The 26554-nt window shown below is 36.7% G+C and overlaps 1 protein-coding gene across 1 annotated transcript in view; it reads right to left on the bottom strand.

The window, feature by feature from the left end:
- The window catches only part of DGKB (diacylglycerol kinase beta), a 480803-nt gene that overhangs the window by 413935 nt on the left and 40314 nt on the right, over positions 1–26554 (bottom strand). The window contains exon 2 of the mRNA XM_081800920.1: positions 211–478. Coding sequence (XP_081657046.1) covers positions 211–288 — 78 coding nt within the window. The 5' untranslated portion in view covers positions 289–478. The remainder of the gene's footprint in view (positions 1–210; positions 479–26554) is intronic.

Genomic DNA, 26554 nt, shown 5'->3' with positions numbered 1-26554 from the left:
TTTTTTCTAGATTTTATACTTGATTTAAGTTTAGCTTTTTACCTTTTCCTTTTTCTCATGCCAAAAGGTAGTCTCAAGCAGACTTACTTGCAAACACAAAAGACATACCTACATCTATTTTGATGCTGAATAGGATGTATAATCTGTTCTTATAAATAATCAGTATCTTGTTTAACACAAATGCCAAATCAAGTCATATTATCAATATGAATACTTACACTCAGCATATTTCTGAAGTTGGGAAAATTCTGAGGGACTAAGGTGGGCCCACTTCTCCTGGTTTGTCATGGTGGTAGTGAGAAGTCTCTTACATACCAGGTGAGGAATTCTTTATTCAGGTGTTTGGCAGAATTCTATGCTTCAAAGTTTCCACATGGCATGTTTCATTATAAAATATCTCAAGCTTTCAAAATATGAAATCTGTCAACATGAAACCACTGTAGATGCGAGATTGTAGTTTCAATAATCTATTAAAGACCTGCAGAAAAAGAAACATAAAAAGATCAGCATTATTGCACAATAAAAAGTTGACAAGTTACACAATGTTAAGAATTTTTAATTTCTAACAATATTAGTTCTTCCAATCCATGAGCATGGAACATTTTTCCATTTGTGTCTTCCTCAATTGCATTTATGAGTGTTCTATAATTTTCTGAGTACAGATCCTTTGCCTCTTTGGTTAGGTTTATTCCTAGGTATCTTATGATTTTTGCTGCAATTATATATGGGATTGATGCCTTAATGTCTTTCTTCTCTCTCATTGTTAATGTATAGAAATGCAGCTAATTTCTGTGCATTGATTTTATATCCTGCCACTTTGCTGAATTCCTGTATGAGTTCTAGCAAGTATTGTGTGGAGTCTTTTGGGTTTTCCACATAGAGTATCATGTCATCTGCGAAGAGTGAGAGTTTGACATCTTCTTTGCCAATTCAGATGCCTTTTATTTCTTTCTGTTGTCTGATTGCTGGGGCTAGGACTTCTAGTACTATGTTGAACAGCAGTGGTGATAGTGGGCATCCCTGTCATGTTCCTGACCTTAGGGGAAAAGCTCTCAATTTTTCCCCATTGAGAATGATATTTGCTGTGGGCTTTTCATATATGGTTTTTATAATATTGAGGTATGTTCCCTCTATCCCTATATTATGAAGAGTTTTAATCAAGAAAGGATACTATACTTTGTCAAATGCTTTTTCTGATCCTATTGAGAGGATCATATGGTTCTTCTCTCTCCTTTTATTAATGTGTTCTATCACATTGATTGATTTGCGGATGTTGAACCACCCTTGCAGCCAGGAATAAATCCCACTTGGTCATGCTGAATAATCCTGTTAATGTACTGTTGGATCCTATTGGCTAGTATCTTGGTGAAAATTTTTGCATCCATGTTCATCAGGGATATGGGGCTGTAATTCTCCTTTTTGGTGGGGTCTCTGTCTGATTTTGGGATCAAGGTAATGCTGGCCTTATGGAAAGAGTTTGGAAGTTTTCCTTCCATTTCAGAACAAATATTGTTAAAATGTCTGTGCTACCTAGAGTAATCTATACATTCAAGGCAATCCCTATCAAAATACCATCAACGTTTTCCCGGGAGCTGGAACAAATAATCCTAAAATTTGTGTGGAACAAGAAGAGACCCCAAATAGCCAAAGGAACACTGAAACTGAAAACCAAAGTTGGTGGTATCATAATTACATACCTCAAGCTATATTACAAAGCTATAATCATCAAGATGTGTGGTACTGGCACAAAAACAGACACATAGATAAGTGGAAAAGAATAGAGAGCCCAGATATGGACCTTCAACTCTATGGTCAACTAATCTTTGACAAAGCAGGAAAGAATATCCAATGGAAAAAAGACAGTCTCTTCAACAAATGGTGTTGGGAAAATTGGACAGCCATGTGCAGAAGAATGAAACTGGACCATTTCCTTACACCACACACAAAAATAGACCCCAAACAGATGAAAGACCTAAATGTGAGACAAGAATCCATCAAAATCTTAGAGAACACAGGTAGCTACCTCTTTGACCTCAGCCAGAGCAACTTCTTCTTAGACACATCACCAAAGGCAAGGGAAGCAAGGGCAAAATGAACTATTGGAACTTCCATCAGGATAAAAAGCTTTTGCACAGCAAAGGAAACAGTCGACAAAACCAAAAGACAACCAACAGAATGGGAGAAGGTATTTGCAAATGACATATCAGATAAAGGGCTAGTATCCAAAATCTATAAAGATCTTATCAAACTCAACACCCAAAAAACAAATAATCCAATCAAGAAATGGGCAGAAAATGAAAGACATTTCTCCAGAGAAGACATACAAATACCCAACAGACATATAAAAAAATGCTTAACATCACTCAGCATCAGGGAAATACAAATCAAAACCACAATCAGATACCACCTCACACCAGTCAGAATGGCTAAAATGAACAAGTCAGGAAATGACAGATGTTGGCGTAGATGTGGAGAAAGGGGAACCCTCCTACACTGTTGGTGGGAATGCAAGCTGGTGCAGCCACTCTGGACAATAGTATAGAGGATCCCCAAAAAGTTGAAAATAGATCTACCATATGACCCAGCAATTGTACTAGTAAGTATTGACCCCAAAGATACAAATGTAGTGATCTGAAGGGGCACCTGCACCCCAATTTATAGTAGCAATGTCCATAATTGTCAAACTATGGAAAGAGCCCAGATGTCTATCAACAGATGAATGGATAAAGAAGAGGTGGCATATATATATATATATAATGGAATATACTCAGCCATCAAAAAAAATGAAATCTTGCCATTTGCAATGACGTGGATGGAACTAGAAGGTATTATGCTAAGTGAAATAAGTCAATCAGAGAAAGACAATTACCATATGATCTCATTCATATGTGAAATTTAAGAAACAAAACAGAGGATCATAGGGGAAGGGAGGAAAAATAAAAGAAGACAAAATCAGAGAGGGCAATAAACCATAAGAGACTCTTAATCATAGGAAAAAAACTGAGGGTTGCTGGAGTGGGGGGGTGGGTGGGGAGATGGGCTAACTGGGTGATAGACATTAAGGAGGGCATGTGATGTAATGAGCACTGGGTGTTATACAAGAGTGATGAATCACTGAACTCTACTTCGGAAACTAATAATACATATACGTTAGTTAATTGAATTTAAATAAAAGATAAAAAGAATTTTTAATTTCTTAATAATGTATTCCAAAGTTATTTTAGTTTGTGTAATACTCAATTTTTAATTGTTCATACACTCTTTAATGGCATTTTTATATATATTTCCTAATGCCAGATCACAGAAATAAATGACTAAAATACAAAAAGAAGAAAATTTTATAAAGTCTATTTCATAAAAGTAGATTTTTCTTTGCTGTTCTATTTTATAAATTCCACATTTCCAGAGCAAACAAGGGTGTCGTTTTTATCAATCTGAACTTATTAATCTTGTAATACCTAAACAATTACTATGTAAAAATCTAGACCAAATCATTAAAGGAAGCTAAGTAAGCTCTATAGCTCCCTGCACATACAATCGGCTAGCATACCAGATTTCCAACAATGGTTTGGAATGGCCTTCAGTAGTAGCACATATATTTGAAATCAGGCAAATGAATTCTGGGAGTCATATAAATTGAGGAATTTTTTTCTAGCAATAAAATGAAGAGAATAATTTTAATTTTACAATTTGTAAAAATCCCAATAAAATTTACCAAACTAAAGCAATTCCAAATGTCTGACAGACTTGTATAATGATAGTAGAAAAACTACTATGAATCATGCTTAAAAATAAATCCCTGGGTTGTCATGGACCTACATTCACTGCTACATCTATAAAGGCAAACAAAATGAAAAACCATCTGGTCTCAACTTTTTATTAGAGACAGTAATCAATTGCTCAAAACCAGACTGGCATTGTGATCATTATAGAAAATGAAATATTTAGCAACAATGACTTAAGTTTATGAAATTGTATGACTGGAAAGCTTATTTATGCAGATGTCATTATCTCAAGCCAAGTACCTATATTTGGCATTAGTGCATAACCTTTCTTCAGCATCTGTTTTTTTGGTCTTCAATATCAATCCCAGGACCTCACTGTCACATCCTGTCATCTTTGTCTTTAAAAAAGATTCTTGTCGGTCTCATCTGTTCAGAGTCCCTGCACTCAGTTTTACAAAATGACAGTTCGCTATTTAATTGGAAAAAGTGAAGATACTGATGTGTTAACAGAGGCCAAATTGCTAGGTCTCTTTTTCCTCCCAGGGAATGCCCTTAAATCACAACCATGACTTTGTGGAAATAACGTAAACCAAAAGGAATGGGAACATGTGATGGACATTTCTGTTTTCCACCCAGTGTCTTCCAGCTGATTTCATCCTTCTCATTGATTTCATCCTAATTCTTTGCTTCCCCCAGCTACATGCAGTTTTGATGAGACTATAAAACAAGGTGTCCTATTCTTTCCTATCCAAAGAGAGACAGATGATTCAGTACCATTTGGCACATGAGAGTGTCTCATGGGGCTTTAAATGTTGGATGGAGTTATTCAAGGATGGGATGAAAATAGTTGTACCTAAATGATTACAGCAATAATTGGATGCCTGTCGATGTCTGAGCCTGACTATCCAGCTATCTTGTCACTTCTAGAAGCAAATAACATTCTTTCAATTAAGAGTTAAGTGGCCCAGAATCAATTTCTGTTGCCTACAACCCCCAAATCTTAACTGATCATAATGGAAGTTCATTTATTCATTCCGAATACATTTATTTATCCCCTCTGTGTGCTAGAAAGCATTCCAGACACTAGAAATACAACAAAGATCAAAAGATACCAAAAAAAGAAAATAATGCTAATTAAAACAACGTGTCAGCTTTACTGAGAGCTTACAGTATGCATGGCACTCTCATCACAGTATTTGCGTGTTAGATTATTCAATCTTCACAAAATAACTTTGTGAGGAGCCAATAGTCTCTGATTTCAAAAAATAAAGGAACTGACACCGGATGATTAGAATCTGGTAAAACACACCAGACACTGCTAGAAACCTAAACAATACCCACTCTCCCTTGCTTCCTTGGTAACAGAACTCTAATCTTATTGAATGAAAATATATCCATCTAAAGAACTACATTCCTGGGCACCTGGGTGGCTCAGTCGGTTAAGTTCGGCCTTCAGCTCAGGTCATGATCCTAGGGTCTTGGGATTGAGCCCCACATAGGGCTCCCTGCTCAGCAGGGAGCTTGCTTCTCCATCTCCTGCTCCCCCTGTTTATGCATGCGCACTCATGCGGACTCTCTCTCTCTCTCACCCTGTCAAATAAATAAAAAATCTTAAAAAAAAAAAAAAAGAACTACAGTCCTCAGGTCATTTGCATAATGGAGTGATCAGTGAGATGTTAATAGATGTTGGGTAAGGTATATAGAAAGGTTCTATTTGGCAAGTGCTCTTTTAACCTTTTTTTTTTTCTCTTCCTGAAACTTCCTACCTGGAATGTTAACATTTTGGCTACAAATGCAGCAGTTTTTTATACTTTTGAAATAACTTTTAGAACGGAAGGCATGTGCTAAGAATACCAGAATCCCATAAAGTAGACCAGGTAGGCAAACAGCTAACTGCAGAAAAATTTGACCCACCACCTATTTTTGTGAATAAAGTTTTATTGGAACCAGCAAAAGGCCATTTTTGGAAGGGATTGCAATGCTAAATAAAGTTTGGGGAATTATTCTGAAGGCAGTCATAAACAATGGATGAACAACAAAAAAGACCAGAAACCTGATCATTTTGGAAAAATATCAATATGGAAAAATACCAATGTCTTCATTTTGTTTCTTTCTCTCACTTGTATTATTGCAGTAGCTTCTTAACTGGCACCCTGAGCTCCCTCCTTTCCTTAATGTGCCCTATTTCTTGAGTCCATGGATAGTCATGAACTAAGGCGATTCCAGAGTCCTGTCTTAAAAATTATCAATAAAAAGTTAATTAATATATGAGAATAATAATAAATTAGTTAGTTAAATATAGCTTTCTACCTTGCTACTTGCTCTGAAATTTATTAAAATTCCTGGATTACTTAAGTAACTCAAATTTAAAATTCAAATTTAAAATGATGGGTTAATTGACATCTTTCAGATCTCTACATGAATCCTATCTTCACAGTAAAGTGGCAGCTGGTCATTCAATTTAAAATTGCACATTCATACACACCATCCCTCCATCATGCTTTTATTTGTTTGAATATAATATCTTACCAAATATTTAACTTATATTATTTAATACTTGTTTCCTCATGCTACAAATTAGGGGTAGCATGAATGGTTTTGAGCCCTGATAGGATTCCACAAAAAGGACAAAGCAAGTAAAAATACTTATTGCATTTTCCCTTGATTTTCATCCAGTTGTATGTGTAGGGGCCTAGGGCAGGCCATCTCAAGATGGGCCACTTTGGCATAAAGATTATTCTGAGATGAAGTCAATTGAGACTCTACAGGATCAAGAGAAATTTTTGTTCCTCAGATAACTACATAGAAGAATCTGGACTGGGGTTCTTTCCCAGAATAAGGGTTATTAGCAGAGATAAAGTTTGTCTGAGTGACCCATCTTTATGGCTGGGCAAACATCTAATTACCCAACATCTGCTCTTATTCTTATCACCCTGTGAATTGCATCCCTTTCCACTTAAATCCCAAAGCCCTACGCCCTTCTCCTTAGTTCAGTTTGATATATACACCTCATTTTGCCTGTCTTTGGAATTTCACTATCTGTGTAGGTTCTCTGTACATATGCTGTTAAATTTGATTTTCTCCTGTTAATCTGTCTCATGTCAATTGGATTCTTAGTCCAGCTAAAAGGACCTTGGAGGGGACAGGACATTCTTTCTCCCCAACATGTGTATTAGATTTTATGTCACCATATCCTCTCCTGTGCTCTAAGACTAAGTCCCACGAGGGCAGGGATTATTGTCTGTTTGTTCACTGCTATTTTCCTAGACTTTAAAAGAATGCTTGGTATATAGTAGCTGGTAAATAAATAATTCTAGTATGAATTCACTTATATGCTTTTTTTTTTTTTTTTTGTAAAGAAAAACCTGGGTAGGGGCACCTAGGTGGCTCAGTCGTTTAAGCATCTGCCTTCCGCTAAGGTCATAATCTTGGGGTCCTGGGATCAAGCCCCATGTGGAGCTTTCTGCTCAACAGGGAGCCTACTTCTCCCTCTCTTTCTGCCCCTCTCCCCCGCTATCTCTTGCTCTCTCTCTCTCAAATAAATAAAATCTTAAAAAAAAAAAAAAAGAAAGAAAGAAAAGAAAAGAAAGGAAACCTGGGTAGTAGAGGTGGAAAGAGGCCCTCAACCTGAGAAAGAGAAAATGGTGCAGAAAGGAGTTAGGAACAGCAGTCATTACACGTTTCATTCTTCCTAGGGGCCACCGATTTTGTTCAACTCAACAGACATAAACAAAAGAAGTTGTAGTTAGAGGTACAAAACTTCTGCAGTTAAAAAAAAAAAAAAAAAAGACTTAAGGGGCATCCGACTCTTGGTTTCAGCTCAGGTCATGATAATCAGGGTTGTGAGATTGAGCCCTTTGTCGAGCTCTGCACTCAGCAGGGAGTCTGCCTGCGATTTTCTCTCTCTCTCTCTGCCCCTGTCCCTACTCCTTCTGTCTTTTCCTCTCTCTCAAATAAATCTTTAAAAAAGATTTTACATAGTTTTTTAATTTTTTTTTGTTAAATGTAACTAACTCCATATTTTTTTAATGATTTTATTTATTTATTTGCCAGAGAGAGAAAGCACAAGCAGGGGGAGCAGCAGGCAGAGGGAGAAGCAGGTTCCTTGCTGAGCAAGGAACCTGACGTGGGACTTGATCCTAGGACTCTGGGATCATGACCTGAGCCAAAGGCAGACACTTAACCAACTGAACAACCCAGGCATCCCAACTAACTCCATATAAATGAGAAACATTTCCAAGCGATGCTTTCATTAATATGTTAACCAATTATAATGAGCATCAGAACTATCTTAAAATTATTTTTCTATATCTGACAAAAACATTACATAGCTTTCTTCTATTTAGTATGAGCTTGTCAACACAAGCCATAGCTTTTTATATCAAGAAGAGCTTCTCTGAATTAATCTAATACAATCTGCATTTTTATTAGAGGTATTTAAAGGGTAATGGAAGCCCTGAAGGACTCAAAGTAAATTATCTTTGGTTCTTGGATTTGGTTTATTCCAACACTAATACACTCTGAATAAAACTTCCTTCTAATCCTTCTAGTGGAGGCCTTTGGTTTTATAATCCTGGTAGTGCCAACTCTCATGATGTGATGTGACACGTAGTCAAGTAAGAACAAATAAGGGTGGGGTGCAAATGGAGTTTTCCAATTCAAATATTTTAAACTAGTTGAACATATCACAACTCTGTGTAAAGAGAAAAGTTGCATGTATAATATTAAATAAAGAGACACAGCTAGTCTTCATGCCTCAAAAGGAGATGGGAATGATAGCAACACTTTCTTATCATCTCTGCCTCTTTATAAACGTGTGGAAAGAGAATGACAATAGAGATTCCCTATGGTACATTCAAAGATTTCCTGTTCCCAAGCAAGGGGTTTCTTCAGGGGCATAAAATGAAAGCCAGGGAGGATCTACTTTGCTGGCTGTTGGAAAGCAATCTAATGCTGGCATTCTCATCTAGTCAATGGATGTGCCATTTTGCTTAGTTGTTGGCAGGAAATAACTATGTTGGAGGAATTGGAGAAGGCTCTTTGGCCTATTGTACCTGGACTAAAACACATTCTCCACAATTAGGGAAGGAAATCAACCTCCTATGAAGGAGTTACAGGCAGTATCTAGATGAATGAGTCTGATGGACTGGATTCATTATTTGTTAATCACATTAAGCATAGATTTTTAAATAATTATTAAAAGTCAATACATCTTGACTCCAGTCATTGAACAAAGTTAATATACATGAAGGCACACTGAAAACTATATGTATACAAATTTAAGGTATTATGATGAGTGAAAATATTTACTGGGTCTGAAGGGTCATAAACCTTAAATTATTAGGTAACCAATGGAGAAATAATAGGAAAAACGATGGGAGCCAAAATATCAATCAGAATTTCTGAAAGAAAAGTAGGATGAAACTAAATGGAATATTAATGCTATCTTGTAATTTATAATTATTTGTTCATTTATTCATGAAAGGAACATGTTAAGCACTATGCCTGGTGCTGGGGATATAGTTACAAGCAAAACAGATATAATATCTGAGTTATTGGATCTTGTTTGGGGGAAAGATCTACATTAAACAAACCAAGTACACAAATAAATCAAAGGCAACGGAATTCTGTAAGAGAGTACAACAGTGTCCTAATTTAGAGAGTCAAAGAGCAACTCATAGACAAAGTTTTATTTAAATGGAATGATTAAAGTTGAGTAACAGTTAAAAACTTGAGTGAGAGGAAAAACATGAGCAGAAACCTAGAAGTGAGAATTAAAAAAAAAAAAATAGATCTTCTAAGAAAGCAAATGTGATTGGAGCCTGGTGAGCAAGAGGGAACAGGGCACAAGCTTAGACTGGAAAAAACAGGTAAGAACTACATCATGCAGATTCTTAGAGGCCATAATTGAAGATTGATCATAACTGGATTATGAAGCCATTGACATATTCTGAGCAGGAGATAAACATGATCCACTTACATTTTAAGAAGTCCATTCTAATCAATGGATGGGAAGGTGACAAGAATGGAAATGGAAAGACCAATTAGGAGGCTCTTGCAGTACTACATTGAGCTGGCAGTGGCTTCCACTATGGAAATGGCAGTAAAGATGAAGTAAAAGGCCAAACTCAAGATATATTTTAGAAGCAGGATTTCACAATGACTGGGATATATTGTGTGTAGGATGAGGGGATCAAGAATGACTCCTATAGTTTTGACTTGAGCACAGCATACAGAAAAGGTGTAGCATAAAGAATTACTATGTACTGGAATAGTATCAGGTGTGAGGAGAAGAAGCAAATTAGTATTCTGTTTGGGGATGTGTTAAATTTGCAGAAGGGTTATCTAAATGGACAGAACTGGTAGATAGTGAGATAAGCCTAGGGCTAATAAAAGAGAGAGAGAGGTCAGATGTTGAGAGTTGTCTGGAATAGATAGTATTTTTGAAGATACGGGCATTCATATGTTTGCCTGATGTAGCAGCCGTAAAGCTATGCCTCTAAGCTCTGATTTTAGAAAGAACGTGTTTTCAGCTGCAAAGACTGTATATAGTAGCTGACAGCCTCTACTCTTAGAGCTTTCAGAATACAGTCAGCTTTTGAACCACAGTCACAGTTTTCACAGGCAGAGGTCAAAGACTAAAGATGATGGATGTACTAGGACCATGCCAATTTTGTCCAATGCAGGACTCCTGTAATGCTCCATATCTGCTTCAGAACAACCCAATGGACTGGCTGAGATTCTGTTAGACCTGCATTGTGATGTAAAGCTCTTCATGATGAACTCCGCATCCCCCACACCTCCTTGCTTTTCTCAGGTGTCAAATTTGCATCATTGTTTTAAGGCTGTCTCTGCCCAATCCTGCTTTTTCTCCCTTTATCTTTCACAGGAGAAATTTCCTTGTAAGCCTCTGTATCTCTAACTCCATTTTAGTGTTTGTTTCCTTATGAAGGATCCCATGTGTCAGGATTCCTAGGAGGAAACAGATAGTACATTTAAAATGGGTAAGTAGGAGTTTAATAAAAGGATTATTGAGAAAGCCTGGACAGGGATCAGGGAGTTATTAAAGGCTGGTCCCAGTATACTGGTCTAGCAAAAGTTGGGAACTTATTGATCCTAAGCCTGAAAGCACTGGGGATATTGCAGCTAAGAAACCTCAGAGTAGCTATATATACAGGGTCACCTGATAGGAGCCATGGTCTTAGGTAGCAGGATTCACCCATTTTCAAAGGACTTCACTGGGGAGGAGGTGGGGGGGAAATGACTTCCCTAACCCTGTACTCTTCCAACTCTCCAATCTTTTCTAGTTCCTCACATTAACCAAACCCAATCATAAGTCAGAGGGCAAAGACAACCACTGATTTCATCTGTATGAAACAGCCTTAGGAGGCACCGAAGAAAATGGAAGAGGGTAAAAGGGGAATCTGAAGGGGCAAATATGAAATATTAAGCACATGTGGGGAAAGAGTATGGTGTGAGAAAGAGGGCCCAGGACAAAGCTCCAAAGAGTTCCCATATTTAGAGATTAGAAGTAGAAAAAGACCCCCCCAAAAGAGAATATGATGTCAGAAAGACAACAAAAGAAGAAGAAAAGAATCCTTCAGGGAAAGGGTAGAGGGCACTTATCAAAAGTTGCTGGGCAGTTAAATGAGATGAGGATTGAAACATTCCATGACAACATTATGGTCACTGGGGACCTTAGCAAAACAATTTCCCTGAGGCTAGGCAAGTCAAGTTGGAACAGGTTGCAGAGTAGAACTGAATTTGGGAAGGCTGTGAATACCATCAACTCTCAGAGAAGTGTGATTGTGAGGAGGAGTGGAAAGCTAAAAGTGGCTATCCAAGAAGAATGTGGAATCAAGGAATTTGCTTGCTTTTTTTGTTTGTTTGTTTGTTTGTAGGAATCATTGGAACAAATTTTAAAATTGAAGAGAAAGGTTTATAGTGAGAATGGTTCAAGTTTAGGAGAAAGGAAGTGATCAGTATTTCAAAGTCATTAAAAGGCCTTTAAAAGCCCTTGTTAGCAAGAGAGATAAGTTCCAGAAAATATGTGAGGACCAAAATTAATCTTAACAATGAGAACAGATGCAAGTAGTTTTGTAGATTTGGTGCTTAGAAAATGGAAGATTTCTGGCTGATAACTTCTCTTTTCTCAATGATATATAAATCTTAGTAATTAGCAGATGGTTTAGTTAGGCAATGATGGGGGAAGGGAGAAATAAGAGTGGGAAGGTAAGAAAAAAATAAATACAAATGTAGGGCACCTGGCTGGCTCAGTCGGTAGAGCATGCGGCTCTTAATCTCAGGGTTGTAAGTTTGAGCCCCACATTAAGTATAAAGATTACTTAAAAATAAAATCTTACCAAAAAATAAGAATAAATAACACAAATGTCAGTAAAGCGAGCTCACTGAAAGCATGTAGTAAGAACAGCAGACAGAGTTAAAAGCCAATGGGATATTGCTATTCATAAATTTGAACTAAAACAGCCTGTTTCTAAATTATTAATTTATAGGCTAAAGCATCTAAAGGGCAATTAGTCATATTCTTAACCTACCACTTTTGAATCAGATAGATCTGTATTCTCATTCAAATTCTGAGCTGCCTGTCTTCCCTATGTAGAGTGAATCATTTAACCTGAGTTTCAGTTCTTTTCTCATGAAAAGTCAGTAATACTACCCACTTCCCAGAGGTATTAGCAGTTAATGAAATAACATGTGCATAATACATAAGAAATAAAAGCTTCTCAATAAAAATTATTCTCTCCTTGCTTTTGTAAGTAAGGATTTAAGATATTATTTGTAGTATAGAATGTGAACATACATGCAGTATGCATATAGGGGAAACAGACTGGAAGTCTACAAACCTTTCAGAAGACTATGTGGGTGGTTTAATATAAGATTCATAATTGTGTTATTTTTGGACTCTGCTGACACATAAAAATCTAAAAGAAAAAATTCAAGGGAAATCTTTGGTGATGCAAAACAGGGAAATACATCAAGCTTTGTATTGTCTGTATTTTGCAGTCATGATTTCAAAGTTGAATTATCATTTTATTTTTTTCTTCTTAAGAAAATTACTTGAATTGAATTTTCAATTCTCTTTTTAGACCTGGTTTTAAGGAGAATACCCTTTAGAATAGAGACTGGAGGGTTAGGTAAAAATGGTGATCGTGTACAAAGGTAGAACCTTTCTCAATATGAAATATTAAATGCAAAGTACTCAGCTAAGATTCTACTTTCCAACCATGACCACAACTATATCGCTTCATCTCACATGCCATTGTGGAACCCTATTGTACCCCTTCTGATGTGGGAAACAAAGGCAGAAGAAAAACTATTAAATTTCCTTACTACTTGCAGCCCATTGACAAGTCCTTGAGGCAGGCAGAGTGACCTTCCTCTAGGGACTCAACTGTCTGGATGTTGACACTTTGCTAAGGGCAAAAGGCAATCTTAACCCAACCTCCAGGACCCTGTAAGTCTACTTTGACATATAAAAATTCCTTTGGAAACCTCCTTTATCTCTTACCACCCACCCCAGGATACATGCTGGCAATCATCCCCACGTATATGACCCACCGATATACATCTGAAGGGTCTCACTGAATAAGAGACAGGTGGGGCTAGGTAGGGAGAAATAGGTATCAGAAATAGGGAGCAGGCTCAGAGAAATCCCAGAAATGCTGAGGCGTGAGGAAACCAGAAATAAGGGAACAAACCAGACCACCCTGCCCTGGGTGTCAGAGGTGGGGTCTTTTTATGGCAGCCACATTGTGACCACGAAGAATGACCAGACCCCAAAGAAGAAGTAAGCCATTAAAGATGTTATCACCGGTCCTTACTCAAACCAAGACATCACAAGAATAAGGCCACAAGCTCCCTGATCAGTCCTAAATAAAAGACTGTCGATGAAGACCCACGTTGGCAACCCTGTCGGGATCCCTCTCACTCCTGAGAGTTTTTTCTGTATTATTGCTTAATAAAACTCTATCGCTTTACTCCCTCTCCTTTGTCCACAAGATTCATTCTTTGACTCTGTGAGACAAGAACCTCATTCTCCCCCTTCACTTCAACAAATGCCTATTTTTCCTCCTCTTGTACTTGTGAGTACCTTTGTGGCTACCTTTTAACCAAGGGATTACAGCAGAAGTGATGCCGTATGACTTATGTAGCTAGATCATAAAAATATCACACAATTCAGTTTTGCTTTCTTTCTTAAGACACTTGCTCTTGGAAGCTAACCAACATATTCTAAGAAAGTCCAAACTGGCCCATGTGAAGAGACCACTTGGAGACTCCATGCATATGTGCACCAGCCAACAGCCCAGCTGAAGTGTCAGTCAACAACGAGCATCAACCACCAAATATGTGAGTGAAGATGCCTTCAGGTTCCAGCCCAAGCTGTCAAGTAGCCCGTTTTCCAAGCTAGAAGTCTTTCTAGATGAGGCATCAAATAGAGACCAACAGAGACAACCCAACCCATTATGCCCATTCTAAAGGCTGACCCCTGAATCCACAAACCCAATAAAATGGTTGTGTTACGGCACTGAGTATTTTATGGTTTGTTACACAAGAGTAAAAAGTACAAGTAACTTAGGACAATATTTGCCACAAATAAAAAGTACCAAAAATATTATTTTAGTGTTATTACTATTATATTTTTACATATGCTGAATGAGTTGTGTGTGTGTGCATGTAACTCTTAATTTACCCTTCCTACATTACATGGTCTGGTTCATATTGCTATTTATTTTCCATCTCCCTCTGAAGTGAGGAATAAAGTCTTTGGGAGGTGAGTATAAATATTTAACATAGGTTTTCTTCTAACTTTGGACTTTACAGTGATGGATTGATGAAAGATTGAGAGTCATGGAATAAAAAATAAGAACCCAGTGGAATACTTTTAGAAAAAGATAAAAATCTCAGTGCCAGAAAGAGAAAAGATCCATTTTGTGGGCCATTGTTTTGTTATGTTTTATCAGGGAACAAGGCCTGATTGTGTCTTTTACAAAGATTTTCTAAATACAAATATAATCCCACATGAGGAAGAGAAAATGTGAAAGGATAAAAGGTAACCCCCAGATATGGAATAGTGATTAAAGAAAAATGCCATTGAGTGTTTCTGTTTGTTTTTCCAATCTTTTGACCGGGGACTTTTTCAACAGAAATGTATTTCCTAGAATGGTAATATTTACAAGTTGATAAATTTATCATTACTGTTTCTCATGCCCAACTTAAAAAAGAAGAAATTCCCTAAAATAATTCTTTAGCTCTTTGCCAAAGAGCCTCTGATAAAATACATTCAGACTTTGTATTAACAAACCATGAGTTTACAATTTTTTTCTATTAATTAAAAAAATAATAAATTCAGTCTCAGGCACTTCCTGGAATTTGATGATTGCTGGTAAGGAACTAATATCTTTCAAACCTTTAATCCCTAGAAAATAATCAACTCTAATGCTGTTATTCAACTTCAAGTTAGAGTACACAACTGCCTAAGGAAAATCATTATTGCAGTACGCTGGGGACCTTATTACCAAATGAAATTTGAGCCTACTCTGAGAAACAAGTAATGCTTGCAGTAAATCCACAGTATAAAACCAGAGAGCTGTATTCAATTTACAGACACAGAAATAGATGTCAGCAAAAGAAAAATAATATATTTTGGTCATATAGTTTTGCTGCCTTCTTAAAAAATCCACTATCTTAAACTTTCCATGTACATCATGGTTCACCAAAGACACCACAGAAAAACACAATGTCATTTCCTCATTTGATTTCTTCTTTGTTGTTGTTGTTGTTGTTAGCATGGAAATATAAAATGATACTGTTCCCTGCATGAGAAAATATTAAACTTTTCTGTTTTAAAATTATCAAGAGTTCTAGGGCATCTGGGTGCCTCAGTCAGTTAAGTGTCTGACTCTTGATTTTAGGTCAGGTCATGATCTCAGGGTTGTGAGACTGAGCCCTGCATTGGATTCTGTGCTGGGCATGGAGCCTGCTTAAGATTCTCTCTCTGCCCCTTCCCTCCTCTTAAAAAAAAGAAATTACCAAGGATTCAGGATTAGTGATATTTTAACCATAAACTGTAGAAACTTTTAGAAGTGAGCTTGAGAAACTTTTGGAATATAACTGTTCTTCTCCAAAATTTATGTAAAAAATGGTGATTATTTGAAATTTCACATGACACTCTACAAGCAAGTATATACTGTGTCCATCCCTCTGGTCATTGTATTATTGAACACCTTTATCACATCTCCCCTCACTCATTAACAGGATGCCCTCTTTATTCCATTATCAGCACTGCAAACAAAGCACAAAGCACTCTTTCTAAAAGTCCATCTGCATGAGTGACTCCCACATTTGGCATCCTGTAATAGTTCTTTATTACCTATAACATCTAAGCGTAGTTAAACATATAATTCACCGTAAACTCTAAACTAGTTAAAAGCATGCCATTTTGTTACAGTAACTTTATTTTTTTTAATATTTTATTTATTTGTCATAGAGAGAGAGAGAGCGTGTGAGTGCACAAGCAGGGGGAGTGGCAAGCAGAGGGAGAAGCAGACTCCCCGCTGAGCAAGGAGCCCAGATGGGACTCAATCCCAGGACCCTGGGATCATAACTTGAGCCGAAGGCAGACACTTAACCTGAGCCACCCTACAGTAGCTTTAGAACTGTCTATGCACTAAGACTTTGAACATTATTTAACTTCTTTATATTCTATTCACCTTTTGGAAGAAATGATAACACAAATGATCTTAGGAGGACTAAATCAGTTGTTTAAGACACGATGTTTATGATAACGTATGATTGAACTGAAAAAAATAATCTCTTTTTTTTACAAATTAAGTTTTATTTTTATCCCGTAGAAGATTATCTATAGAATTACAAAAGAATAAATTAACTAATGAAATTAGTCTACTGTGTTTGTTACTTGACCTATAGAAACAACAACAACATTTAAAAGTTTTTATAACCAAATTAGGATAAAAAAGGAATCAAATTCTCAACTGGAATAATTGCTGGGTAGCAGCATAATGGGGTGTAATGCATTCAAGAGAGCCTGCAGGACATCCTTAAAGAAAAAACAAAACAAAACAGAAACATTGACAAATTAAGCAATATTACAAAGGTTTTAATGTAGGTTTCTAAAAAAGGGTACTGAAATTAAATTACTCTTTTTAAGGAGAATTCAAGGTGTGAAACAAGGCTGTAATATTTTAAATCAGGTCTACATCAGAAAAGATTGGTGAGAGCAGCAGCTGTTTGGAGATCAGCAAAGAAATAGCACGCCTCAGCCTCTCATAGTTAGAATGGCCTAAATTTAGCAGCTCTTGGAAATCCAGGGAGAGCCTAAATCACCCTGTGAGATCTACTTTGAACTAACAAATTCTTTCTTCAGGGTTCTTTCAGAGACAGGATATATATCCCTTCCACTTAGGTGTACAGTTTTAATCTGAAGATATTTGTTATAAATATGTGTCTATGACACATCAGAAAGGGATTAAGAATTGAAAATTTGATCATTGTATGAAAATTTGCAACCATTGACCAACAGACACAGCTGACTCCCAACACAAATAAACACATACATGCACACACGCATACACACACGCAAACATCCACACAAAAACACATATGGACACATTTTGTCCAAGACCAACTGAGCATTTGCCTTCCTAGGTCATAAATGATTAAGTTCTTTAAAATCTCAGATATTTACCAAAAGATTTTTTTGAATGCAATGTTTTTTGAAAGCTCAGATAATTTCTATACTTAAATTGTCTTTATTTTTGTTCCTAAATATTAATACCCTATTTGATGTTGATTAGATATGACTTTTTTATATAACTCCCCTTCTATTCTTTTGAAGAGCAGCTCCTGTGTACTCTAAAATATATTTTTTTAACCTGAGAATAAGGCATAAACAATAAAAACATAAACTTTAATGTATAATATGTAGAAGATAACATATAAAAATATTGTTTTATAGTAATAGTAATGTGTCAGTATGGTAGGTAGAAGCTAGATGTGAGCAGTGGAAGGAACGTCCTTGAGGCAGAGTCCCAAGTCCTTGAGGGGTGAATGATAGAGACACTAGATGGAGGCAAGGACAGTGATAGATCGGTTACACATTAGAAGCCCAGCGGCAAAACATCCTGGCCTTGCGGCTTCCAAGACTTTGGGGCTAACAGACCAAGGGCCACAGGTGCAGAGCACACATTCTCCTCTTCTACCTGTGCCCCAGGGTCATCCCTAGATTCATTATAATACATTTGCATTGGGGTTAAACACCCCCCCCCCCAAGGAGAAAGGCTGCCATGCTGGTTCTGGTACAAACCTTGTGGGGTCAAAAATTCCCAGTCCCAACCTGTGGGAGCAATCCCCCTCCATTAGAATCCACCCCACTGTACATCACAGCTGCTCCCAGCCCAGAAAGACCCAACAAATATGCAATCCCAAAACAACCTAGGGGCTCGTTCTCCCACCTTGAGCGTATACTTTCCACTTTAATAAACTGCTTTGTGTTTGCTACTTTCCTTCTGGCTGTCTTTATTCCAGCAGGGATCCTCATGTAAATCTTTTCATGGGGAACCTAAGAACCAAGACCTCCATTCACACAACACGGACTCTCCCATCAGTAACAAATATACTAATTTTAAAAATATATGTATTAGTAATTAACATCTTGCTCAACCTGTAGTGTGCACTTGAATCTCTGAAGCACATAGTTTTACCCATTTTAATGATAAAAATGATGTCTCAATAAAATATAAAATCTGAAAGCATTCAAGACACTTTTTATATAGGAACTCATAAGTAAACAACTTTCAATTTATAAAATCATCCTTATTACCTGCCTGAGGTTTATTTCCATGAGTTGAAAAATTCCAGATTAAAATTTGAAAACTGTCTCAGTTGAACATAACATAAAGATCCCAAACTACCCTTTGAAAAAAAATATATTCCTATTGAAATGCAAATATAAAAGTATACAGTTACAATTGATCTTTTTCTGATTGGTAAGCATATATTTTTTTGACTCATACATGCACACACTTTTTAGAATCTAGATGTTAACACTGTTATTTATTTCTATGCTTCCTTTATTCTTTTACTGCATGTGCAATATATATATATATATATGTATGTATTATGAACACTGCATAGTACTACTTTATGTTTTGAAACTTTATATAATTTGTATCATACCGCCTATCCTTTTTTCTGCAACTTCCATTTTTCAATTTTTTTCAGATGTATACATATTAGCATATGTGGCTCTGAATCATTCATTGTCACTGCTATTGAGTAAAAGTTTTCATTGTATGAATACCCCAAATTTATTCAACTAGTCTTTCATTCATGGAACTTGGGTTTTATATGTAATTTCTCATTATTAAAAATAATAATGCAATTGACATTTTTGCATGTTTGTTGGGCACATATCTACACATAGAATTGCTGGATTTTAGATACTCTTTGCTCTATGCTACCAAATTCCTCATAATGTAGTTATTTTAGTCAGTTTCTTAAGCTTTTGCCCATAAGATGAATGTGGAAGACACACTCTTTGGGTGAAGCCCAATGAGTCACAGTCTTAGGTAATCCTTTCCCCCTGAATGTGGGTGAGACCAGTGACTTGCTTTTAACCAGGGGAATATGGCAATGGTCACTCCTTTGATTAGATTACATTATATGGCAAATGTACAGGGATTTTGCAGATAATGAAAGTTCCTAATTAGCTGACTTTAAGTCCATCAAAGTAAGATCACTCTGGTAGACCTGATCTAGTCAGAGAAGCAAATCCTTTAAAAGTGGGTCTGTGGGAGGGGGGATGGGTGAAATAGGTGATGGGGATTAAGGAGTGCTCTTGTTGCAATGAATACCTGGTGATGTATGGAAGTGCCAAATCACTGGATTGTACACCTGAAACTAATATAACACTGTATGTCAACTATATAGGAATTAAAATTTTATAAAAAGTGGGTCTAGATGTCAGAGACTTGAAGCAGCAAAATGTCTCTCCCATCCTGCCTTTCCCCAATCCCAGATTTGAAGAAGCAAGCTTCCATGAATTCTACAGTCTCAGGGAAATAAATCCTGCTGAAGTACCTCCTTCCCTAGTCAAGCCTTCAGACAGGAAGACAGTTAGCTCTGCAGACATCTTGATTTCAGCTTTGTGAGACCTTGAGCAGAGAATCCGGCTAAGCCACACCCAGATTCCTTACCTACAGAAAATAAGATACAATAAATGAATGTTGTTGGGTTTTTTTTAAAGATTTTATTTATTTATTTGACAGAGAGAGAGAGATCACAAGCAGGGGGAGCGGCAGGCAGAGGGAGAGGGAGAAGCAGGCTCTCCGCGGAGAGGGAGAAGCAGGCTCTCCGCAGAGCGGGGAGCCCAAAGCGGAACTCGATCCCAGCATTCTGGGATCATGACCTGAACTGAAGGCAGACGCTTAATAGTCTGAGCTACCCAGGTGCCACAATGAATATTGTTTAAAGCTACAAAATCTGTGGTGATTTGTTAAGGAGGTGTAGAAAATTAATACAACGGTTTTAAGATGCTACGTTATTTTTGTTTTAACTTACGTATTTTAGATTCTAGGACAAAGAGCACTTTTTCACATATACCTTGGCCATTCAAGATATCCTTTTCAGTACATTGCCCATTGATATCCTTTTTCCATCTATTTATGGGGTTATTTTCCTTTTTCTCTTTCATATATATAGGAGTACTTCATATACAAATTAATGGCTTTAAGCATATTTCAGTTGTTGATGGTATCTTTGTTGTCAGAGTTTAAAATTTTACCTTGTTTAAACGTACTAATTTTTATAACTTATTGTACACTTTTAAATACTACTTGAAATTCTAAGTATTTCAAGGGAAGAAAGTCTAGAAAATATAAACATCCAAAGTAAATGAATCTTCTACTACATGGATAATGTTTTACTTGACCTGTAACCTATTAGAATTAATACTCAAGGGATACTAGTTCTCAGCTATTAGCAAGATTCAGTCACCTATAACAGTATTTTTCAATGTAATGCAAACAAATATTCAAGACTAAGGTGAGGAATGAGTATGTGAATATTGACCAAAATTGGCCTACAACACTTTAAAAACATACCCAGAAACCATGCATTAGCATTTATCATTTGTTTCCAATTGTCTCAATAAGATGCTGCTTCACTGGAAATAACCAGTATTTCAGTATGGTTATGTTCTTGGGTCTAATTGCCACTGCCAGATTGCCCACAGCAGATCTCTGTGTTCAAAAATGACTACAATTAAAAGGACTTTGAAGACCAGCAGTAATATAATGCCAAAGAATCAGCATGATTATACTCTTCTCATATTCATTTTAGGATATGAATGTATTTTCTTCTGAGAAAAATAAAAACAGAATATATGTAGAGATATCCAGAGGAATATAAATAAAAACAATGGAAGATGCATGTAAGAGAGGACAATAAACTCTACATTAAATTCAGATCCTGCTCTGTGAAACACAAGTAAGATTTAAGGGAGGTGGCAGCTTTGCAGGAAATATAATTACTTGGCCCACAAGATGTATATTATCATTATGTGGCAGAGCGCCATGAGGGATATTAAGTTCTCATGGTGTCAGATGGCAACAGATCAAGGAGTCAGGGGAAGAGAAAGAACCACTAGAATAGCAGAAAGCCAAGTGATAGGAGTAGGAAGCTCAGTTAATTGACCAAGAGATAGAGACAAAATAGACGAGCAAGGCACTTGATAAAAACTAGCCAGAGTAGAATAAGGCACAGATATTCAATTCAAGCAGTCATCAAGTGACAAGTACATGTCACTGTCTAGTTTGGGGGGAAAATAAACATGATTAGCCTGGGGACTCAGAGCTCAGTGATCTCAGACTATTTGGAACAATGGACTTAAATACATTCATCTTTCTATGAGGCAGCTTGGTGAATAACAGAGGGCTTCAGACGCACAGTGGTGCAAGTGTGATTCTAACTGGGAAGATGAGGGAAAGCTACAAAGAGGAGGTGTACAATCCAAGTTAGACCTTGAGTTATGTGTTCACTGGGAGAGAGAAAACATGAGAGATGGCATTCCAGGCGGAGAAACGCTGCGATCAGCAATCAGGAAATGATCCAGGCAGAGAGTACAGGTTGTGGGTGGATGTCAAGAACAGAAACCATAATCTGTGCACAAAGGGTTGTACTTGGATGAGGGATCTGAATATCAAGGAAAGAAGGGAAGGGGAAGCCCAGGCAGAGTCGAGTCGAGTCTCCTTATTAGTCTTGGTACTGAGTTGTGATTCCTCAGTCATATATGAAAATATAACATATTGTCATTACTTCCTTAAATATATATTTATTCAGAATCAGGAACAGACTGTTTAAGGAAGCTGGAAAGAAGATAGGAAAGCTTGACTTCAAAAGGTGAGCCAAAAGAGCTAAAGTACATGGCACCATTTCTTTTAATCTTCATAATACGTAAGAGTAGATAACAAGGTGACCAGTAGAGAAGAATCGTAGGAAAGACATATTTTCAGGGTTTTTTTTTTTATTATTGTTTTAAGAGTTTATGAATTTCCTATCCATTCTCCTCCTACCAAACAACTGCCATATTTTTTTAAAGCAACATTTACTTTAGACCATTAATTACACAGTTTTGTTTTGTTTTTTAAGATTTTATTGATTTATTTGACAGAGCGACACAGCGAGAGAGGGAACACAAGCAGGGGGAGTGGGAGAGGGAGAAGCAAGCTTCCCACGGAGCAGGGAGGCCAATGTGGGGCTCGATCCCAGGACACTGGGGTCACGACGTGAGCCGAAGGCAGACACTTAACAACTGAGCCACCCAGGCGCCCCAATTACGCAGTTGTTTAATAAATATTTCCCTTTCTCCCCTCACCTCCTTTCCTGACTAAATGTAAACACTGGGAATGAATAAATGTACCTCTTACAACAGTTGTGTTAGATCCAAGGATTCCAACTACCTTATAATGTCACTTACAGTAAACTAAGAGCAACTGATTAGACACATCATGTAGCCAAAGTTGTAACAAAGGCCTAGTAGCAAAAACTTAGGTGATTTTTTTTTTAGGTTTTATTTCTTTATTTGAGAGAGAGTGAAGGAGAGACAGAGCGAGCGAGTGAGAGAGCGAGAGAGAGTGAGCATGAGCAGGGGAGGGGGCAGATGGAGAGGGAGAAGTAGACTCCCCAGTGAGCAGGGAGCCTTACTCAGGACTCAATCCCAGGACCCTGGGATCATGACCTGAGCCGAAGGCAGACGACTGAGCCACCCGGGCGCCCCTGAGGTGATTTAAATAAGCAGTCATATAACCAGAAAATTACACCAAGAAATAAGAAATAACTTGATAACATCTATTTACTTATTTTCTCTGTCACAAACAAAATGACAACAAGAAACGATATCATTAGCTATAGAAATAATGGAAAAATCAGCTCTACATTTCATACTTAAAATGATATATTTTAACAATAATGTTCCAGGTGTTTTCTTTGTTAAACACCTTCTCTCTCTCTTTTTTTTTTTTAGATTTTATTTATTTATTTGAGAGAGAGACAGAGGTAGTGAGAGAGAGCACAACTGGGGAGGAAAGGGAGAAGCAGGCTCCCGCAGAGCTAGGAGCCCAATGCAGGGCTCGATCCCAGGACCCCGGGATCACGACCCAAGCTGAAGGGAGATGCCCAACTGACTGAGCCATCCAGGCGCCCTATTAAACACCTTCTTTGACTAAAAAGGATGGAGTAATATATACTTAAAATATAAACTATCATTTGTCTCCTTAAATATTGTGAATTTTTATAACACATAGCACTTATTTGAAAACATTTTACATTTCAAATCTATAAAGGAGTAAGCATTATCTTTCAAAGGACAAATGTCATTCATTCTTGATAATTCATTGCCTCTTGTAACAAAAGTGCTCCTTGGACAAAATTTGAAATTTGATGACAATCATATAGATCTATATCTGTCCCTCACTGTTTACTTTTTCATATTTGTACATGATGCCTAATAAACTGGTTCTCAGTAAATTATTCTGTGAAAGGCAGACAAAAACTGAGATAAGCTGGGAAGAAAAAGGAAATGATTTTAAAATGGTATTTTGGTGCCATTTTCCAAAGACAGATATTCCATTCTCACCACACCGTAAAACTGGATGGCATGCAAGTGGTAAGAGATGAATAGTTCAGTGACAGAATATTCATGCCCAGAAAATTTTAATTAGATGCTTTTACATTTAGTTATTTATCAGTTTTATAGTTTTAAATGGCACAGCTATAAATTATTTACATTTACATGATTGTGTAAAACAATCTTCTTCCTTGAGTTCCCTGCACCCCCCTCAGGATATTAAATTGTTTAGGTACAATGTCAGGGGCTCTTTGAGCACTCTGTTATTACATGGAAAATTGCATGAACATGTGTGCATACTTGGGAGAGAAAAGTCACGACTTTTGTGACTATCTTTAAATGTTATATGATTCCAAATATTGAGGTCATGCATTTTTCTGGGAATTTAAAATAATGCGATGTACTTCCTTCATAAACAGTGAACAGACAAATTGTATCCCTATATTTACCTATATCCTGTCAAGAAAATGATTAGTAGCAGTGATAAAAGACATCATTGTAGGGGAAATTCAGACTTTGGAATTCAAATTCAGGATGATTTCACACAAACCCATTTTATTTTAGGTAGCTGGCATATGTGTGTAGTGAATCTAGACCACTGAAATTCTTTGACCATTATACTGAGTACATGAATCATATAAATTGATTGGGTTGGTTGTCCACTGTTTATATTTTTTATATATTTCTCAGACACTGAGGCATCTAATAAAATATACAAAGTTACTTCTGCTCAGTTATACTTTCAAAAAGGCAATGTGTGATTAAGTAGATTCTATAATATAAAAATATGTATTAAAATATTTGACTTTCAGAGGCACCTACGTGGTGCAGTCAGTTAAGCCTCTGACTCTTGGTGTCAGTTCAGATCATGATCTAGGGCCCTGAGATCGAGCCCCCAAGTCAAACTCCACACACAGCAAGGAGTCGGTTTGGGAATCTCTCTCCCTCTCCCTCTGCCCCTCCACTCATGCTCTCTCTCTCTCAAATAAATACATAAATCTTTCAAATGTTTGACTTTTAGCATAATACATACTTAAGAAATGTGTGATATGGTTTAGAAAATAAAAGCAGGGGTGCCTGGGTGGCTCACTCAGTTAAACACCTGACTCTTGGTTTCCACTCATGTCATGATCTCAGGGTCCTGAGATCGAGCCCCGTGTGGGGCTCTGCCCTCATCCTGGAGTCTGCTTGGAATTCTCTCTCCCTCTCTTAGTTCCTCCCCCAGCTTGCTCTCACACTCTCCCTCTCTCTAAAATAAAATAAATAAATAAAATCTTTTTTAAAAAGGAAAAGCAACTTTTTATTAATAAATAGGAAAACAGGTAACAACTATTAAGTGTTCACTACAACCCAGGTATGTTTTTAACTCTATATTTCTTTAGTGGTTATAAGAACTTTATGGGTGAGGTAATACTATTTTTGCAGATAAGAATATATTACAGATAAGAAAACTGAGATGCAGAGTTTAAGTTATTTGCCTCAAAATCCCACAATTAATAACTGATAGAGCCAGAAATCAAACTCATGGAGTCCAATGGAGGAAATTCTACTCTTAGCCAATTATAAACACTATATTCTGTTGCTCCCTAAAAAATCTTCCCACAAAAGGTTAAACATTTTATGCTTATATTTTTTCAAGTCTAAGGTTCAGTGAGAAAAGAATAAAAGGCTTTACCACTTCTCTTTACAAAGTGTTCTCTTCCCCCCCTTTTTTAATGAACATATAATGCAGTTGTATCTCCTCATTTGCCTTTATAATTTTTTATATATTTGTATTTTATTTCAATCACTTTGGGTCAATTGCATTAAATGTATTTTATACAGGTCACAAAAATCATTAAATGTGTTTTTTATTTTTTTCCTACACTTTCCCTCAGTAATGATTACTTAAAATAATTTTCAATAGAACTCATTTTACATTAGGCACTGATAAGAACATGAATACAGAGGCAGAAAATGTACTCTGGTCATGGTAGTGAGCCCTGAAGAAATGTTTGAATTATTTTTAACAATGTTATTTTTAATTTACTTTTATTTGATGGTCCAGAAATGGCAAACCATTTTAAATTGCACTTCTTTCAGTTCTGGTGAAGTTGTGAAACTTTTATATTTATTAGGCATTTATAATGTTTTGTGTGTATGTGAATTGCCTGTTCAAATCATTTTATCCATTTTTCTACTTTTTTAAAAACATATTTTGTTAATATAATATTTTACACTATGTATTAACCAAATAGGTCTCATGTATTATAAATATTCTCTCTCATTTAAACTCTAAAAGACATTGGGCATAGTTTGTAATTATGGTAAAAAAGAAATTAATAAAATTTCTATTAAAGTTATATATTTTATAATTAAATATAAAAATACAATTTCACGACATAATACTTTATATAAGAAATTAGAAAATCGGGGTACCTGGGGGGCTTAAATGGTTAATCTGACTTTGGCTCAGGTCATGATCTCAGGATCCTGGGATTGAGCCAGCCTCAACCTCATGCTCAGGAGGGTATCTGGATGTCCCTCTCCCTCTGCCCCCACACCCCAAACCCCACTCGTGCTCACGCTCTCCCTCTCTCTCTCAAATAAATAAAATCTTAAAAAAAAAAGAAATTGAAAAAATCCCTTCAAACCCAAAAGGAATGGACATCTACTACATATAGTT

The sequence above is a fragment of the Leptonychotes weddellii genome, chromosome 12 (genome assembly GCF_054177405.1).
Source record: "Leptonychotes weddellii isolate Sample4059 chromosome 12, ASM5417740v2, whole genome shotgun sequence".
Lineage (NCBI taxonomy): Eukaryota > Metazoa > Chordata > Mammalia > Carnivora > Phocidae > Leptonychotes > Leptonychotes weddellii.
This window is presented reverse-complemented; position numbering and strand designations above follow the sequence as displayed.